Source organism: Anomaloglossus baeobatrachus, chromosome 1 (assembly GCF_048569485.1).
Source record: "Anomaloglossus baeobatrachus isolate aAnoBae1 chromosome 1, aAnoBae1.hap1, whole genome shotgun sequence".
Classification (NCBI taxonomy): Eukaryota; Metazoa; Chordata; class Amphibia; order Anura; family Aromobatidae; genus Anomaloglossus; species Anomaloglossus baeobatrachus.
In genome coordinates this window covers 711,802,116-711,820,955 of record NC_134353.1, presented here as the reverse complement: position 1 = coordinate 711,820,955, position 18,840 = coordinate 711,802,116, and the positions used below count along the sequence as shown (strand labels likewise).

At 43.2% G+C, this 18,840-nt stretch overlaps 1 protein-coding gene across 9 annotated transcripts in view; it reads right to left on the bottom strand.

The window, feature by feature from the left end:
• Positions 1–18,840, bottom strand: part of CABIN1 (calcineurin binding protein 1) — a 356,172-nt gene that overhangs the window by 57,044 nt on the left and 280,288 nt on the right. For all 9 annotated transcript variants that reach the window (XM_075321598.1, XM_075321591.1, XM_075321647.1 and 6 more), the window contains exons 30-31: positions 6,660–6,823; positions 2,942–3,038 (exon numbers count right to left, since the gene is read on the bottom strand). In XM_075321598.1, the coding sequence (XP_075177713.1) occupies positions 2,942–3,038; positions 6,660–6,823 (261 nt within the window). The remainder of the gene's footprint in view (positions 1–2,941; positions 3,039–6,659; positions 6,824–18,840) is intronic.

Here is an 18,840-nt window from a genome sequence, read left to right as displayed (position 1 = left end):
TTTTTACTTTTTTTTATTTTACTAGTCGCCCTAGGGGGCTATAGCAATCAGCAATCCGATCGCTCTGCACTATCTGCAGATCTCAGCTACAGAGCTGAGAACTGCAGATTTGGTGCTTTACTTTCAATGCCGGCTGTATTCCGGCATTGAGAGGAAGTGAGTCATGTTAGCTACAGGCGTCATCACATGACCCTGTGCTACCATGGCAACCACCGAAAGTCACGTGATCATGTCACGTGACTTCCGGTGGGGGCGGCGTAAGTTGACTGTCATGGCGGCGCGCATATACATATCGCTGCTAGCGATTCTACCCGCGGCTAGCAGGCACACATGTGCGCGGATCGCCGCCGCCTGCCCGCGGCAGGGCTTAACGGCACACGATCCATGACTTACCCAGTACGTCATGGGTCGTTTTGGGTTAAAGATGGCACACGCAAGCGCACTTTATGCAACTTATCAGGAACATCTTAGAAGAAAAACTGTAGGTAACTTTTCTGATTCCTCTCCTTTCTATCCAATTACTAAAAGTCTGATTGCTGTAATTCCACCGACCACTAAAATTTAGTGGCATGAGTGTTAGGAATGACCAATGCCACTTCATGTTGTGTCAGCTCCTCTTAAAGGGAATCTGTCACCAGGTTTTTGACACCTCATCTGAGAGCAGCATAATGTACAGACAGAGACCATGATTCCAGCGATGTGTCACTTACTGAGCTGTTTTCTGCCATTTTCATATAATCCATGTTATTTCTGTTGCAGATCTAGCAGTTATACAGAGCTCATGAATATGCTGGACTACCTGGCAGCACACAAAGTAGTCCTCTAATGATAATCTATTGCTGATTAATCAGTGATTTTATAATAACTACACTAGGCAGCCCAGTAAGTGATACACTGCTGGAATCAGGATCTCTGCACCTACGTTATGCTGCTCTCAGATTAGGTGGCAATAACCTAGTGACAGATTCCCTTTAACTTTACCCTAATGCCCAGGGCAATCCTAGTGATATGCCAATAATGTCTTGAAAGCAGTTGCAAAACAAATATATGGCTAATAAGTAGCCTCAATTCTAGGATTTATAATGATTGGACACAAAGAAGGACAAAAGTATATCAGTAATCTTGCAATTTTCACACTGGAGCTTTTTTATACTCAGTTACTTACCGTACTTCAGTAAAACAGATATTTACATTAGCCACAATGAACCAATCTTTTGTATTGAGGAATCTAATGAGTGTGTGCAAAGGTCAATGAAGGGAAGGGGAGCGGGGTCAGCTATGAACATAGCCTATTGTTACTGTAATGCTTCTCTGATAATAAGGAGCCTTAGTGTAACCTCTTACTGAACGGATAGGACGTTTGGCACAGATTCATCACAGCAATTTCACCAGAATTCTGAAGTACATTGCTTTGAAAAGTGGCAATTTTTTTGCAGAATTCAGAGCTGTGTCAATATTTTGAGAATTTTAGCATTTTCACACCAGTTTCTTCCAACTCCGCCAAAATGGTTGGCGCTGGGGCGTGATGGGGGGTGTGGAGGTGCGTTACACCACAGCTCGTCTAAATCATGACGGACTGTGGCACTCTCTACACCAGAAGTGTTCTGGCATAACACCTCTTAATGAATAAGGAGCATCTAACTCCTACATACCACCGCATCAAAACCGGCAAAAACATTGCTGGTATTTAATTAAAGCCCAAGTCTTCAAAAATGCCCCAGTGGCCAGTGTGAAAAAATTCTATTTTTTTATTAATTTGTTTTAAAGCACAGATTGTGATGATAAAAAACCCAAAACAAAAAAAAAAAGACTAACAATAATTGTAACACAAACCTAAATTAAATAATAGGTCATTTTCTGATGATTGCTATCTTTAACGGCTCAAACATTAAAGGGGTGGTTCACCCATATTTTTTATTTTCTAGATCGATATTATATTGAGAAAAAATGTTTCTCTCAAATACCTTATGTTGGCAATAGTGTCTGAGAGAGGCGCTATTGCAGACCGCTGTTCCCCGCTCCGTGACCCCCGATCTCTGTGACCTCGGGGATCTGGAGACGTCACGTCAAGTTCCGGACACGTCACATCCCGGCGGCCGGCCCCAGTCTTCCCGAGTCACTGGACTGTGAGCGATGTTTCACCACTTGTCATAGACCAGAGTGTCTCCTGATTGTAGCGCTTTGCTGTAAGGGAGGGAGCTGATGAGCTGTGACAAGCGGTGAAACACCGCGCACAGCACATCACTAACTGACACTATGGCCGGCCGCAGTGTTAGGAACTTGACGTCACCGGTTCCCCAAGGTCATGGAGCCCTGAGGTCAGGCATGGGGAACAGCAGTCTGCAATAGCGCCTCTCACAGGCACTATTGCCAACATAAGGTATTTGAGAGAAACTTTGTTTCTCAATATAATATCGATCTAGAAAATAAAAAATATGGGTGAACCACCATAATGTAAGGCCTCCATACACATCAGACCAATGTCAGCTAAACTAGGCGATAACTCTGAGTTTGGCTGACAGTCTAATGTGTATGGTGGCGCTGGCTGACTGATCGTCGGGGGAAGACGTTGACCACAAATATACGGTTTCAGACTACCAGCTGCATTGTTCTCCAGGATATAAGCCACTGACTAACCTGTGGACTAGCGGCTTTCTCATAGAGAACACAGGAGCGCTTGCCCCAACGAGCACGCCTGTGTATAGGACGGTCAGCTGAGATGGCTGCTGGTAGAATTAGCTGAAGCATTGTTCGACCGACGTCATATAATGTGTATGGCCGGCTTTATAGTTTGGCTTAAACTAGAGAGAAAGCTTTCATCCTTCTGGAGCAGAGCTAACCAATAAGCATACAATGATGTGACTAAGCAGCCTTGTTAGCAGAGCATAGAACGCCACATAGAGGACCAGAAGACAAAAAACAGCACTTTCTCTCTCCTTACCCCAGACAAGTCACTCAGCATGTCCTCCAACACTTTTACGGTAAGAACAAAAGCTCGCTGTGCCAGAACCTGCCGATCCACATCCCGCAAATACTTCCTGCAAACAAAAGGAGTTTTGCTGAGTGCAAGCATATAACATTTGTATGAAGTTGTTATATATTGTACCACGGATTTCTTTTTGCATAGATAAAATGAATAATGAACATGTCACCACTACGCCATACTATTCCATACGTAGTGGTTACTAGTAAAGTAAAAATACCAGATTGGGGAAATGTCTTCTTTGCCAGCATTCATAAACAAAGAATGAAATGATCATTTAACTTATGACTATATATATATATATATATATATATATATATATATATATATATATATATATATATATATACACACCGTTCAAGTTTTGCTTTGTACATGATCAACTTAATAAAAGTCTGTTGCCGGGCTTGAGGGTAGCATGATATAGGGACATAGATCATCATTATAAGGGTAGATTCATACATTATATTGTTTAGTCCATTCCCAGCCGGGCTGCAGGTCTCCAGACCTTTGGGCCTCATTCAGACATCTGTTTATTTCACGCATGAGAAAAGAAGCGTTGAGTTTCATCAATGTTTTTGATCTGGGTTTCTCATGTCTATCAGTCCGTGAAAGACAGACAGCACTCAGATGGACCCATAGACGCAAGTGGGCTTTACACGCTACAATTTATCCAACGATGTGTCGGCGGGGTCACGTCGTAAGTGACGCACATCCGGCATCGTTAGTTGCATTGTAGCGTGTGAAACCTCCGTGCGATTGCACGTTAAAACTAAAAATTACTAAAAATTGAACATCAGGTTTTTCAATGTTCCCGAGGCACCACACATCGCAGTGTGTGACACCCCGGGAACGATGAACTGCAGCTTACCTGCGTCCCGCGGCTCCCGTCGGCAATGCGGAAGGAAGGAGGTTTGCGGGATATTTACGTCCCACTCATCTCCGCCCCTCCGCTTCTATTGGCCGGCTGCCACGTGACGTCGCGGTGACGCCGAACGTCCCTCCCACTCCAGGAAGTGGATGTTCACCGCCCACATCGAGGTCGTATGGGAGGTAAGTATGTGTGACGGGAAATAATCGTTTGTGCGACACGGTCAACAAATTGAACGTGCCGCACAAACGATGGGGGCGTGTCACATCGCATACGATATCGTATGCGAAATTGTAAGGTGTAAAGCAGGCTTTACATTGCAAATTTTGATCTGACATTCAAATCAATTGCGGACATATCTCCATGATTTTTCATGGACCATTTGGTCATTCAAAAAAATTGGACATGTGTGCAGCCTCATAGACTATCATAGGTACAAGTTCTATCTATGAACATCACAAATGGAAATCATACATTACAAAAGGACAAATGAATGAGCCCTGACAAACAGCTTCATAAGCACATAAAAGCTGATGGTGCAGGTTAGGACCAGCACAGTTTTTGGAGAAAATCCCAGTCCATGCATGTACATGTGAATGTACTGTAATTTTGATTAAAAACATGGTCTTATAAGCTGCAGCTCTAATAGTTTTATCAACGATGAGCTTCTGCTGTGTAGTCCTCAATATTCATGAAAAAGTTATCTAGCCCGCCTCCTCCTATTAATTGACTTTGGCCTTTGCACAATGTTGTCAAAAAGAGGTGGGGTGGGCAATCTGCAGCTCGGGCCAGTCCCACCGTATGGCCGGCGCCACACGGGGATCTACTGCGATCCTCGCATGACACTCGGCTCACGCTGGCTGTCATCATGCGATCAGACCTCAGCTGCAGGGGGCGGGCCGGCTCTGCGGAGGGGCGATTTATCTTCCTCTCTCCTCCGTTGCTGGCTATTGCCATTCTCGCCCTGCACTCGCGGTACACCAGTGTAACGCGAGAGCAGTGCGATTTTTCTCTCACCCCATAGACTTGAATGGGTGCGAGAGAAACAAGACTCGCATTACAATTGCAGCATGCTGCGATTGTTTTCTCGGTCTGATTAAGGGTGAGAAAATAATCGCTTATGGGTGCTGGGAAATAGTCTAATATTGGTCCGAGTGAAATGCGATAAAACATCGCATACCACTCGCTCCAATTTTCATGCAGTGTGGCTTTGGCCTATCAAAGATTGACAGTTTTCTACTTTTGCACCAAAAAGCTGCCAATGTCACAAAAGTGTGAGTGGTGCTAGCTGGAGCTAATGAATATCGATAACTGCTAGGCAGCAGCTTCTCATCGAGAGGACTAGCAGAGATGAAGTATTTTTAATAATAGTTCTTTTTATCGATGTATAAACTTATGTGACGGTGGGTGACCACTTAATTAAACCTAGGTCTCCATAATGGTTTGCAACGGCTGCAGCTTTCAATAACCATGGTGCAAACATTTTTTTTTTAAACACTGGTGTACGACGCGCTAGAAAATCGTAATTGATCAAAAAGTTCAAAATACCTCCACCTACCCGGCCTGTAGGATGGTGAAGAATTTGGAATCAGATCATTTTTTTATTGAACAATTTTTGTTTTCATATACAAATGAGGGTGAAAATATACCTGTACATGAACAAATTATCCCCTCCCTCCCCTAAATTAGAAAATTACTAGTAACCAAAACATATATTCTACTATTTATACGATAGCCTTTATACCAAGACAAGGTATAGAGTCTGACTGTCCTGACTGTTATTTATAGTCCTTTTGATAGCAACCCTTCGTCTGCATTCTATACAGAGTCTTGAAATGCATACTTCTTTTATTTCCCATCTTGAATCCATGTTCCATAATGGCAAACTAGAATAGGCCTAACCCATCCAAATTTGGTGTATCCTGCCAAAGGGCCCAAAGGTCCTCAAATTTCTTGTATGCCTTTCTTTTCAAATTTCTCCAGTCTAAGAATATTATTATCATTATCAATTAATTCTCTGACCCTCAGGGTTAAAGCATTTTTCTAGTAGGCTGCTATGGTCTTCAGTGCCTGATACAGTATACGTGCTATAGCTATCTTATGACTCTCCTGTATCGGAAGTTCCCCAGTATACCCAGGAATAAATGTCAGAGAGCTTCGGTCAACCCAACATTCAAACACCGAGTCTATAAGATCTAGCACACCTGTCCAGTATTGCCGTAAACGTGGGCAGTTCCACATAAGATGTATCGGTCCGCATCCGCCACTCCACACTTCCAACAGCACGAATCAAGGCTTCCCCCTATTTTAAATACAAACTCCCGAGTCCGATAGACCCTACGAACTAAAAATAAGTGCGATATCCTATGCGATCCGCTTACAGGATGGTGAAGAGTTTAATGAAGATTTATGGTTCAATCACAGCTGAACATTTAAGGAGACATTCCCCTCTGTGAAAGCACTGGGTTAAAAAACAAGATACAGCTGATTGCATCTGGGAACATTTCCCAACCATAATGATAAGCTAAAGGGGAAATTATAAAACCAAGATATGTTCTGATAGTCTCAATATTTTAGGGCATTCTATAAAAATGACACATATGAGTATCAGAGCTGTGCGTAGACTCGCACCCTGCACCCAATTTTAACCTTTCCTAAAGTATGTATCATGGAGTGAACATCTGAATAGATTACAAGGTGGTATATGCATATGTTACGTATCTGAAATAAAACTGGTGAGTGCGCACATCTGAATGGAAAACAGTATGGAAAAGGTGTCTCCTGAATAGTTAGAGTGGTACTTACTTCCCCTGATCAGGGGTCCTCTGTAGCATACACGAGATCTTCAGCAGCGTGTTAGAGTCTTTGAGTTGAGCCAAAACGTGCAAAAGTAAAACAATGGAACGGTTCATATGAGAAGCGAAGCTGCCAGGGCGATCTATCTCATCCACTGGTATCCGCCAGATTCCCTACAAGTCAGAGAAGGTAAGCAGTTAGATAAGTACGGTATATATGGTATGTATACACTTGGTATACAGTAAATAACCGATTTGTGTAGCCTATAAAACAATGGCACAAGTAATGGCAAGTCCCATGTGACATGATGACTTCTGCAGAGTACCCAAGGCCCAGGAGACAACATCACAGAATGCAACCACTGTGCAGTGAAAAACACAGAACTTGTCCTTTCGGTTCATGTCATATGGTTTGTGCAATAGTAAACCCATTCAGTGCTGGAGAATAACGAACAAGCATTTATTTTATCATACAAGAGATTTCCCTATTTCATGTAAATGAACACAATTGTCATTTTGCAATACAGGACCACACTTGCCAACTAGATCATATATGTTCGTCTAATCCTGTGTCACTGATTCCTGCAGCTCTCCACTGTCTACTTGAGCCCCATATACAACGCATTATCTAGCTGGCTCTCCTGATCGTTTGCGGGTTAGTTAGATTGTGCCTAATTAGTAAGCCACCCAAACATCTTGATCGAGCTGGCGTGGGAGGAAGGGGTGTGGGAGGAGGGAGAGGGAGACAATGGGGGATAAAAGACTAGCGTTTACTTATAATTCTCACTCTATATTTATGCGGCACCAGATGCAAGGGTGCTACGACTACACAACAAACTACAAACCAAGAGCGAAGACGACAAAGTCTGCAGAAGTAGAGCGAAAGACGACACAGACATGAGAGCAGCAGCTACTTGCTGAGATCTTCATTCTGGTGACCCACGTGGCTTTACTCTATGTGTTGGCCACTAAAACGTAAGATCTGTGCATGACTCCTCATATATACAGTGAATAGAAAAAGTTTACACACCTCTGTTAAAATGTCTGGGGTTTGTCATGCAAAAAAAATACTAATACCAAGAAGAATCATTTCACAACTTTTTCTACTTTTTAATGTCACCCACAATCTTCACTGAGAAACAAACTGAATCATTTTGAGAGGGAGAATAAAAATAACAAAGCTAAAATAATGCAATTGTATAAGTGTGAACCCCCTCTTATAATTGGGGATGTGTTAAATTGTAGACATAATCTTTATGTCTGGCATGAAGTGGTAGTGTGGCAAGGCAGAAGCCTTTTTTAACAAAGAAAAAAAATCCACGCCCGACTATGTTTTTCTAAAAATACCAATTTTTGGTTTTTTAGAACGTAAACTTTATTGATTTTGAAAAAGTATAACAAGACATAAAATAGTATCTATGTCGAATACCAGAAGCGGATTCTGTCTTGACTCTTTAATGTAAAGATTACCATTCAAATATCATTTATAACAACCATATCCATAACAGAGGGAAAGGGGAAAGTAGATAAGGCAAGGAGAAGAGGGGATAGAAGACGCAGAGAGCAGAAAGGCAGAAAAGAGTAAATCAGCTAAAAGAAAGATGAAAAGGTACCATGATTAGAATACAAATCAAATTGCTCCAAAAAAACCCCAAAAAAACTTTAAGCATGTGGGAAAACGTGTTATTGTCTGATGAGACTAAGGTTGAACTTTTCAGACATAATTCCAAACAGTATGTTTCGCACAAAGCCAACATTTCACATCGCCATAAGAACACCATACCCTCTGTGAAGCATGGTGGGGGCAGCATTTGCTTTTGGACTATTTTTCGGTAGTTGGAACAATGGCTTTAATCAAGGTGGAGGGATTTATGAACAGTTGATGCGGGAGTCACACGGGAGTCACACGGGACGATCTATCGTGTAATTGCACGAGCGATCGTACCCGCCCCCGTCATTTGTGCGTCACGGGCAATTAGTTGCCCGTGGCGCAAAGAGTCGTTAACCCCCTGTCACACACACTTACCTCCCGGACGACCTCGTTGTGGACGGCGAACATCCTCTTCCTGAAGGGGAGGGACGTTCTGCGTCACAGCGACGTCACACAGCAGCTGGCCAATAGCAGAGGAGGGGCGAAGATGAGCGGGACGTAAACATCCCGCCCACCTCCTTCCTTCCGCATTGCCGGCGGGACGCAGGTAAGCTGTGTTCATCGTTCCCGGGGCGTCACACGGAGCGATGTGTGGTGCCTCGGGAACGATGAACAACCGGCGCACAGAAGAAGAAACGACTTTTTGAAAATGAGCGACGTGTCAACGAGCAACGATAAGGTGAGTATTTTTGCTCGTTCACCGTCGCTCGTAGCTGTCACACGCTAGGATATATATCAAATGATGCTGGATGTGCGTCACTTGCGACGTGACCCCGCCGACATATCGCCCGATATATCGTACCGTGTGACGCCCGCATTAGAAATATTGGTCACTTTTTCAACAAAACCTTAAGGCCTCAGCTAAAAAGCTAAAGAAAAATGGCACTTTTCAGTACGACAACAACCCTGAGCATATCTCCAGATCAACAAAACAATGGCGTTGCCAGAATAAAATCAAAGTTTTGGAGTGGAACAGCCAGAGACTAGACATGAATCCAATTGATAATCCTTGTGCTGATCTGAAGACAGCTCTACACAGGAGACACCCTCGTAATCTGATAGATTTGTAGGAAGAGTGGGCAAAGATTGCCAATTCCAGATGTGCCATGCTGTTCAACTACTTCAATTTTTTTCTTGTTTTTCAATTGAATTGTATAGATTATGGGTGACATTAAACTTGGAAAAAGCTCGATTATTCTTTTTATATTTAAAAAATCTGCCTTTTTAACAGGAATGTGTCGATTTTTTTATATTTACTTTATATTACCCTTCATCACCATTTGCTTCCCAGGGGTCACCTGTGTCCTTCAGACTGATTGATAGAACCTGAACTGTTGAGAAGCAGTGATGTAGATAAGTTTAGTGACATGATGTGACAGGAAGGTAATGATGACATGCTCGGATGCTCTTTCTATGATGTTCGAGCAGTACCATGCTTCCTATCCCTGCCCTGTATAGAAGGAAGGTATAGCTGCAGCGACAGCAATGAGTAAGCAGTGTTACCTGCCGGCTCATGGCTGGCTACATCTCGTGTAATACAAGGCGGAGGCGAGGATGCCGGGTTCTGCATGGCTCCCTGTATTAGTGAATACTAGCAGCCACCATAACGAGACAGGAATAAACACATTCCTCATGCACTTGTTCTACCAGAATAGGGGAACTTCCACTGTATTGCTTTCGGGTGCAGCTTTGTTCTCTAAATGTCATCTAGGAATCTAACATACCCACCTATAGCCTACAGGATTGTCATGGCTTCTAGTGATTTTTTTCGAATTCTTGCTAGAAAGTTCTACATTCGAGATGAAATCTGTTGAATGTATTTCCAACTGCATAACAATTCCTTTCCGCTGTCGAAATTTTGACAAGTCTGGAAAAAAAAATCACTAGTGCACAATCCTCTAATCTCATAGTTAATCTGTACAGGTTTATAACCTGTTGAGACCGTGTTACTGCTGCGGGAATACATCATTGTTACACAGTAAATCCGAGCACGAGAACACACAGCTCAGTACTCGGCTACCTGCACAATCCTACACCACTGGCGAGGAGCTGCGCACACAAGTGGGGGCAAAGGAGGAGGATGCGATGGACAGGTTTTGGAATAGGTTTGGCTTTTGCCTGCTGACGGACTTGAAAGGCATCAGTTCCAGACTTTAGGGAGCTAAGAGAGTCCAATGCTGCTGAATAATTCATTCTTTTCCTGTGTCTGCGCCCGCAGAGAAAACCAAACAGCAAACACAGGAACACAGCCAGCCCTGCTACTAAAGGAGGGGGGAGAGAGATAAACAGTTACAGCATGAAGACATGAGAACCAGAGAAAGGAGCAGTGAGGAAGAGGAGGACACAAAGCAAAAACAGGAAAATACCAATGTGTGGAGCACCCAGCGGGAAAGGTCCACCGTACCCCCCACCAAACCCCCACTTCCTGCAGTTAGGGGGGTGAGGGCTGAGCCTGGCATTACACAACTTTGCTAAGTCTTAGAAGATCTATTTATAGAGCAGGAGGAAAAGTCATTCAGCCAAATGAGGAGCAGACCCCCTCCTACACACATCCTGATACATACCCACAAGCAGCGACACACGGAACCAGGCACCATTCATTGCTCTTCTGAACCTGGCCAAAACTTTGGGAAGTGGGCACCATGACGGTTACCCAACATTAATCCACAGAAATGGCTAATACTGTACCGTTATTCATTCGCCTACTGTGGCATATATCATTTCATATGCAAAAGATGAAGCCATATGCATGGAGTGACCCACTTTCTGATATATGTGTCATTTTCCTTGGCGATTATGCACAGGCAATAACACAGAGCATCAATATCTGTAATGAAGCGGGAAGAAAAGGGGGGTGGGAGGCAAGAAGAAGCAGCAACTCACCATCACAGTAAAGAAAGGCCCCTCCAGACGCACATCCCTCACAATGACTTCAGGCTACTCCAGAGTGGGGTGCAGCTGGTGGGGTGTGAGTGCAGCGAGGAGGTGGGCAGCTCAGGCCTGGCACAGCCTAGGAAGCAGCACCAGGGCTGAGAGGAGCAGCAGTGACAGGCTGTCTGTATCTTGCACAGCCTTCCGCTTCACACCCACGCACTCCCCTCTTCCCTCCTGACCCTGCACTAGTCCAGCTTGTTAGTGTGTGTGGATCTGTGTGTATGTGAGCTTCCTTAGCACCACCCATAGCCTGGAGCAACCAATACCGCACAGCCAGTGTATCCTCCCACATGAACACCCACGCACCCAGCCACAGAGCTAATGCACCTAGCAAGCTGTGTATATACATGCTGTGTATACAAACAAGTCTCTGTATATGCTGCATGTTTGGCACTACATATGCCCCCTTGGCATGCTGTGCCCACACGCTGCCTATGCATACAGCAGGAGAAGGGCTTTCCATGTATATTATGGATGCACACAGCTTGTTAGGTGCATTAACTCAATGACTGTGTATGAAGCAAGCAGCGAATATGATTAGTAAAGTATGTAGAAATATACAGAATAGTGTATGCAAACATCAATGTAAGCACAGGTAGGTAAATCGCCATATCAGAATGTAACAGATAGAAGACCACCAATGTAGCCAATATATGGACATTATTTATCGAATATTAGCACGTCATGCTTGTTGGCTGGCACACTATTACCTGGGAGCCTTCATCGTCATCTGCTAGTGACAAGGATTTCTTAGCAATAATCTTGTCATCATTTTCTAACCAAAAATAAAAACAAATGGGTTGGAATGGGCAACAATATCATGGCCCAAACAAGGCTAACCTTTACCATGTCTGTATGACTAATGTGCATAAATCATTGTCCAAACCAGTCCGTATGATCACTGACATCCAAACATCACCTGAACCAGTCCATATGATCACTGGGCATCCATACATTACACCTAAACTAGTCCGAATGATCACTGGGCATCCATACATCACCCGAACCAGTCAGTATGATCACTGACATCCAAACATCATCACCTGAACCAGTCTGTATGATCACGGACATCCAAACATTACCTGAACCAGTCCGTATGATCACTGGGCATCCAAACATTACCTGAACCAGTCCGTATGATCACTGGGCATCCATACATTACCTGAACCAGTCCGTATATTCACTGGCCATCCAAACATCACCTGAACCAGTCCATATGATCAGTGGACAACCAAACATTACGTAAACTAGTCTATATAATCAGTGGCCATCCAAACATTACATGAACTGGCCCATATGATTACTGGGAATACAAACATTACCTAAACTAGTCACAATGAGCATCTAAACATTATCTGAACTAGTCTTTATGATCAATGGCATCCACACATTACCTGAACCAGTCCGTATGATCATTAGGCATCCAAACATCACCTGAACCAGTAAGTATGATCACTGGAGATCCAAACATTACCTGAACCAGTCCGTATGATCACTGGGCATCCATACATTACCTGAACCAGTCCGTATGTTCACTGGGCATCCATACATTACCTGAACCAGTCCGTATAATCACTGGCCATCCAAACATCACCTGAACCAGTACGTATGATCACTGGGCATCTAAACATTACCTGAACCAGTCCGTATGATCACTGGCCATCCAAACATCACCTGAACCAGTCCGTATGATCACTGGGCATCCATACATTACCTGAACCAGTCCGTATAATCACTGGCCATCCAAACATCACCTGAACCAGTCCGTATGATCACTGGGCATCCATACATTACCTGAACCAGTACGTATGATCACTGGGCATCTAAACATTACCTGAACCAGTACGTATGATCACTGGGCATCGAAACATTACCTGAACCAGTCCGTATGATCACTGGGCATCCAAACATTACCTGAACCAGTCCATATGATCACTGGGCATCCATACATTACCTGAACCAGTCCGTATGATCACTGGGCATCCAAACATTACCTGAACCAGTTCGTATGATCACTGACATCCAAACATTACCTGAACCAGTCCTTATGATCAGTGGACAACCAAACATTTCCTGAACCAGTCCGTATGATCACTGTCGTCCAAACATCACCTGAACTAGTCCATATGATCAGTGGACAACCAAACATTACGTAAACTAGTCTATATAATCAGTGGACATCCAAACATTACATGAACCGGTCCATATGATTACTGGGAATACAAACATTACCTAAACTAGTCACAATGAGCATCTAAACATTATCTGAACTAGTCTTTATGATCAATGGCATCCACACATTACCTGAACCAGTCCGTATGATAATTAGGCATCCAAACATCACCTGAACCAGTACGTATGATCACTGGAGATCCAAACATCACCTGAACCAGTCTGTATGATCACGGACATCCAAACATTACCTGAACCAGTCCGTATGATCACGGACATCCAAACATTACCTGAACCAGTCCGTATGATCACTGGGCATCCATACATTACCTGAACCAGTCCGTATGATCACTGACATCCAAACATCACCTGAACCACTCTGTATGATCACGGACATCCAAACATTACCTGAACCAGTCCGTATGATCACTGAGCATCCAAACATTACCTGAACCAGTCCGTATAATCACTGGGCATCCAAACATTACCTGAACCAGTCCGTATGATCACTGGGCATCCATACATTACCTGAACCAGTCCGTATAATCACTGGCCATCCAAACATCACCTGAACCAGTACGTATGATCACTGGGCATCTAAACATTACCTGAACCAGTACGTATGATCACTGGGCATCGAAACATTACCTGAACCAGTCCGTATGATCACTGGGCATCCATACATTACCTGAACCAGTCCGTATGATCACTGTCGTCCAAACGTCACCTGAACCAGTCCATATGATCAGTGGACAACCAAACATTACGTAAACTAGTCTATATAATCAGTGGACATCCAAACATTACATGAACCGGTCCATATGATTACTGGGAATACAAACATTACCTAAACTAGTCACAATGAGCATCTAAACATTATCTGAACTAGTCTTTATGATCAATGGCATCCACACATTACCTGAACCAGTCCGTATGATCATTAGGCATCCAAACATCACCTGAACCAGTACGTATGATCACTGGAGATCCAAACATTACCTGAACCAGTCCGTATGATCACTGACATCCAAACATCACCTGAACCAGTCTGTATGATCACGGACATCCAAACATTACCTGAACCAGTCCGTATGATCACTGGGCATCCATACATTACCTGAACCAGTCCGTATAATCACTGGGCATCCAAACATTACCTGAACCAGTCCGTATGATCACTGGGCATCCATACATTACCTGAACCAGTCCGTATAATCACTGGCCATCCAAACATCACCTGAACCAGTACGTATGATCACTGGGCATCTAAACATTACCTGAACCAGTACGTATGATCACTGGGCATCGAAACATTACCTGAACCAGTCCATATGATCCCCAGGCATCCATACATTACCTGAACCAGTCCGTATGATCACTGGGCATCCATACATTACCTGAACCAGTCCGTATGATCACTGACATCCAAACATTACCTGAACCAGTCCATATGATCAGTGGACAACCAAAAACATTACCTGAACCAGTCCATATGATCAGTGGACAACCAAACATTACGTAAACTAGTCTATATAATCAGTGGACATCCAAACATTACATGAACCGGTCAATATGATTACTGGGAATCCAAACATTACCTAAACTAGTCACAATGAGCATCTAAACATTATCTAAACTAGTCTTTATGATCAATGGCATCCACACATTACCTGAACCAGTCCGTATGATCACTGGGCATCTAAACATCACCTGAACCAGTCCGTATGATCACTGGGCATCCAAACATAACCTGAACCAGTCCGTATGATCACTGGGCATCCAAACATAACCTGAACCAGTCCGTATGATCACTGGGCATCCAAACATTACCTAAACTAGTCTGCATTATCACCGGGCATCCAAACATTACTTGAACCAGTCCATAAGATCAGTGGACAACCAAACATTACTTAAACTGGTCCATATAATCACTGACATCCAAACATTACCTAAACTAGTCAGAATGATCATCGAAACATCGGAACATCGAAATGGCCAACAAAACATTACCTGAAACAGTCCGTATTATCATTAGGCATCCATACATCACCTGAACCAGTCCGTATGATCACTGACATCTAAACATTACCTGAACCAGTCTGTATGATCACTGGGCATCTATAAATTACCTGAACCAGTCGGTATGATTACGGACATCCAAACATCAACTGAACAGGTTCGTATGATCACTGGGCATCCAAACGTTACCTGAACCAGTCCATATGATCAGTGGACAACTAAAATATTACGTAAACTAGTCCATATAATCAGTGGACATCAAAACATTATATGAACCGGTCCATATGATTACTGGGAATCCAAACATTACCTAAACTAGTCACAATGAGCATCCAAACATTATCTAAACTAGTCTTTATGATCAATGGCATCCACACATTACAAAAACTAGTCCATATAGTCAGTGGTCATCCAAACATTACAGTCTGTATGATCACTGTCATCCAAACATTACCTGAACCAGTCCGTATGATCACTGACATCCAAACATTACGTAAACTAGTCCGCATGATCACTGGCCATCCAAACATTACCTGAAACAGTCCGTATGATCACTGGGCATCCAAACATTACCTGAAACAGTCCGTATGATCACTGGCCATCCAAACATTACCTGAAACAGTCCGTATGATCACTGGGCATCCAAAGATTACCTAAACCAGTCTGTATGATCACTGGGCATCCAAACATTACGTGAACCAGTCCGTATGATTACTGACATCCAAACATCACCTGAACAGGTCCGTATGATCACTGGGCATCCAAACATTATGTGAACCAGTACGTATGATCACTGGGCATCCAAACACTACCTAATCCCATTGATCATCTAAACATTACCTAAACTAGTCAGTATAATCATTGCGAATCCAAACATTACCTAAACTTGTCTTTATGAGCAATGGCATCCAAACATTACTTGAAACAGTCCATATGATGACTGGAAATCAAAACATTATCAAAACTAGTCCTAATGAGCATCCAAACATTACCTAAACTAGTCAAAATGGGCATCTAAAATGGGCATTATCTATTCTAGTCCGTATGATCACTGGGCATCCAATGGCTTCCTAGACTTGCCTAATTACTGGGCACCAAAATACTACCCAAACTACACCATATGGTAACTAGTCATCTAACCTTTACTCAAACTAGTCCTGTGATCACTGGACACCTAACCATTACCCAAATTAGTCTGTATGGTTATTAAGCAACCTAAAACAATCCTTCATGTATTAGCTGAACTTTTATATCAAATCAACAGAAGATATACACGATGTGTGGGCACACTAGCATTAATGAATCCATGAATTCCCCTACTGCAGATGAAAACACGAGGTACTTAGTTGACATTTTTGATCAAAAACTGTATATGCCATTGAACCACACCAAGATGTTTTCAAGGATGGACCCTACATTTGTTTATTTACCTCTTCATGTGACAAAATCTACAGGCAAAGCGACAATACTCATTTTCTATCAGCAGAAACTAATATGTTCAACTAGGACTAGCTAACAATCTAATGTATTTTTATGTCCTAGATGTTCCTGCTGTTCAACATGTAAGAAAAAAATTGGAATAGTTTGTTTTTTATTGAGAGCAGATTAGTAATACCGGTCACAACCAATGCGGCCAAATCGGTTTATTTTGCTATGCTTTCATGGTAATCTCTATAAAGTGACATACTTTTGCCATGATTTTGGGGTAATGAATCATGTTTTGACATACTAAATACTAAAGCCTATTTACTCAAGACAACCGCTGATCGGCTACATTCAAGTCAATCGGTGGCTGACTAGTGGTTCTTCTATACATGACAATAGGGATTCCATGCAGCCAGAATGACAGTTAAAGTGATTGTTTTGTGCACACAGAACATCATACTATCTGTAGTATGTCACCTGTTTCCATAAGATGTTGTGCTGTCGATAATGGTGCTTTTAAAGCCGAATTAGTGTTTCCCAATTATTGGGCCTTAAAGGCTCATATACACATTCCATTAAAGTCAGCCACACTGGCCAATTTCGTCAGGGCCGGCACACTATCTAGTCTGTATGGGGCCGGCCTGACTTTCTGCTGACAGATGATTGAGTTTGCATTGAAATACCCACTCTCTTTCTTCCTCTGGACATATCTCACCCAGGTCCGGCAGTTGCCTACTCTGTTCTCCTCATTGTCCTCATCATCAGCTGAATGTTCCCATCTTATAGCTGGACACAATAGTGTGGTATACTATGTACTGTGAACTCTGCCTAATGGTACATTCAGACAAACCTACAGTGCCTTGCGAAAGTATTCGGCCTCCTTGAATTTTTCAACCTTTTCTCACATTTCAGGCTTCAAACAAAGATAAAAATTTTAATGTTATGGTGATGTTACGTCAAAACCGGAGTCCGCTCCAGCGCCTTCTACTCCGATCGCCAAGCGATGCCGTGTTCCTGCCGTGGATGGTGCTGGTGATGGGAGAGGAGTCGATGCCAGCGGCACCAGTGGGCGCAGGCTCCGCTCATCCACTGGGCTGGGTTATCTTGGGATCTGCAGTACCACTGGCTGACTATAGGTGGTGTGTGTCTTCCAGTTGAAATTACCATCATTCAGCTACAGCCAATGAGAAGACACCACACCCTTCTTAATTCCCCTCCTGTCTACTGACCACTGCCAGAGATAGTTCTGATATTCTGGCTTCTGTTCTGTTTTGTGATTCTGGTGTTTTGACTTTTGCTTGTGTTCTGACTACCTCTCCTGCCTGCTGTTTATGTACCTCGCTGCCAGATCTGGATTTGACCTCTGCTACGTTTTCTGATTACGTCCTTGCCTACCGATTCTGTTTCTGTTCTGCAATTCCTGGTTTGACCCTGCCTGAGGACTACTCTCTCGGACTGCAGCCTTCCACAGGAAGTCATCTCCAGGGCCCTGTGTAATTCCAAATTCCTGTATAGGGGTTAAAGGGTTTCAGGGTTCTGGAGGTCCTGCTTGGTGAGTGGCTTCCCTCTATCCTGTCCATTACAGTCGTCTGAGTCTGTGGATCCAGGCAGGCGTTACAGGTGAAGAATCAACAACAAGTGGGACACAGTTGTGAAGTTGAACAAAATTTATTGCTTATTTTAAACTTCTTTTTAAAAATAAATAACTTAAAATTGGGGCGTGCAATATTATTCGGCCCCTTTAAGTTAATACTTTGTAGCGCCACCTTTTGCTGAGATTACAACTGCAAGTCGCTTGGGGTATGTCTCTAACAGTTTTACACATCGAGAGACTGAAATTCTTGTCCATTCTTCCTTTGCAAATAGCTCGAGCTGAGTGAGGTTGGATGGAGAACGTTTCTGAACAGCAGTTTTCTGCTCTTTCCACAGATTCTCGATTGGATTCAGGTCTAGACTATGACTTGGCCCATTCTAACACCTGGATACATTT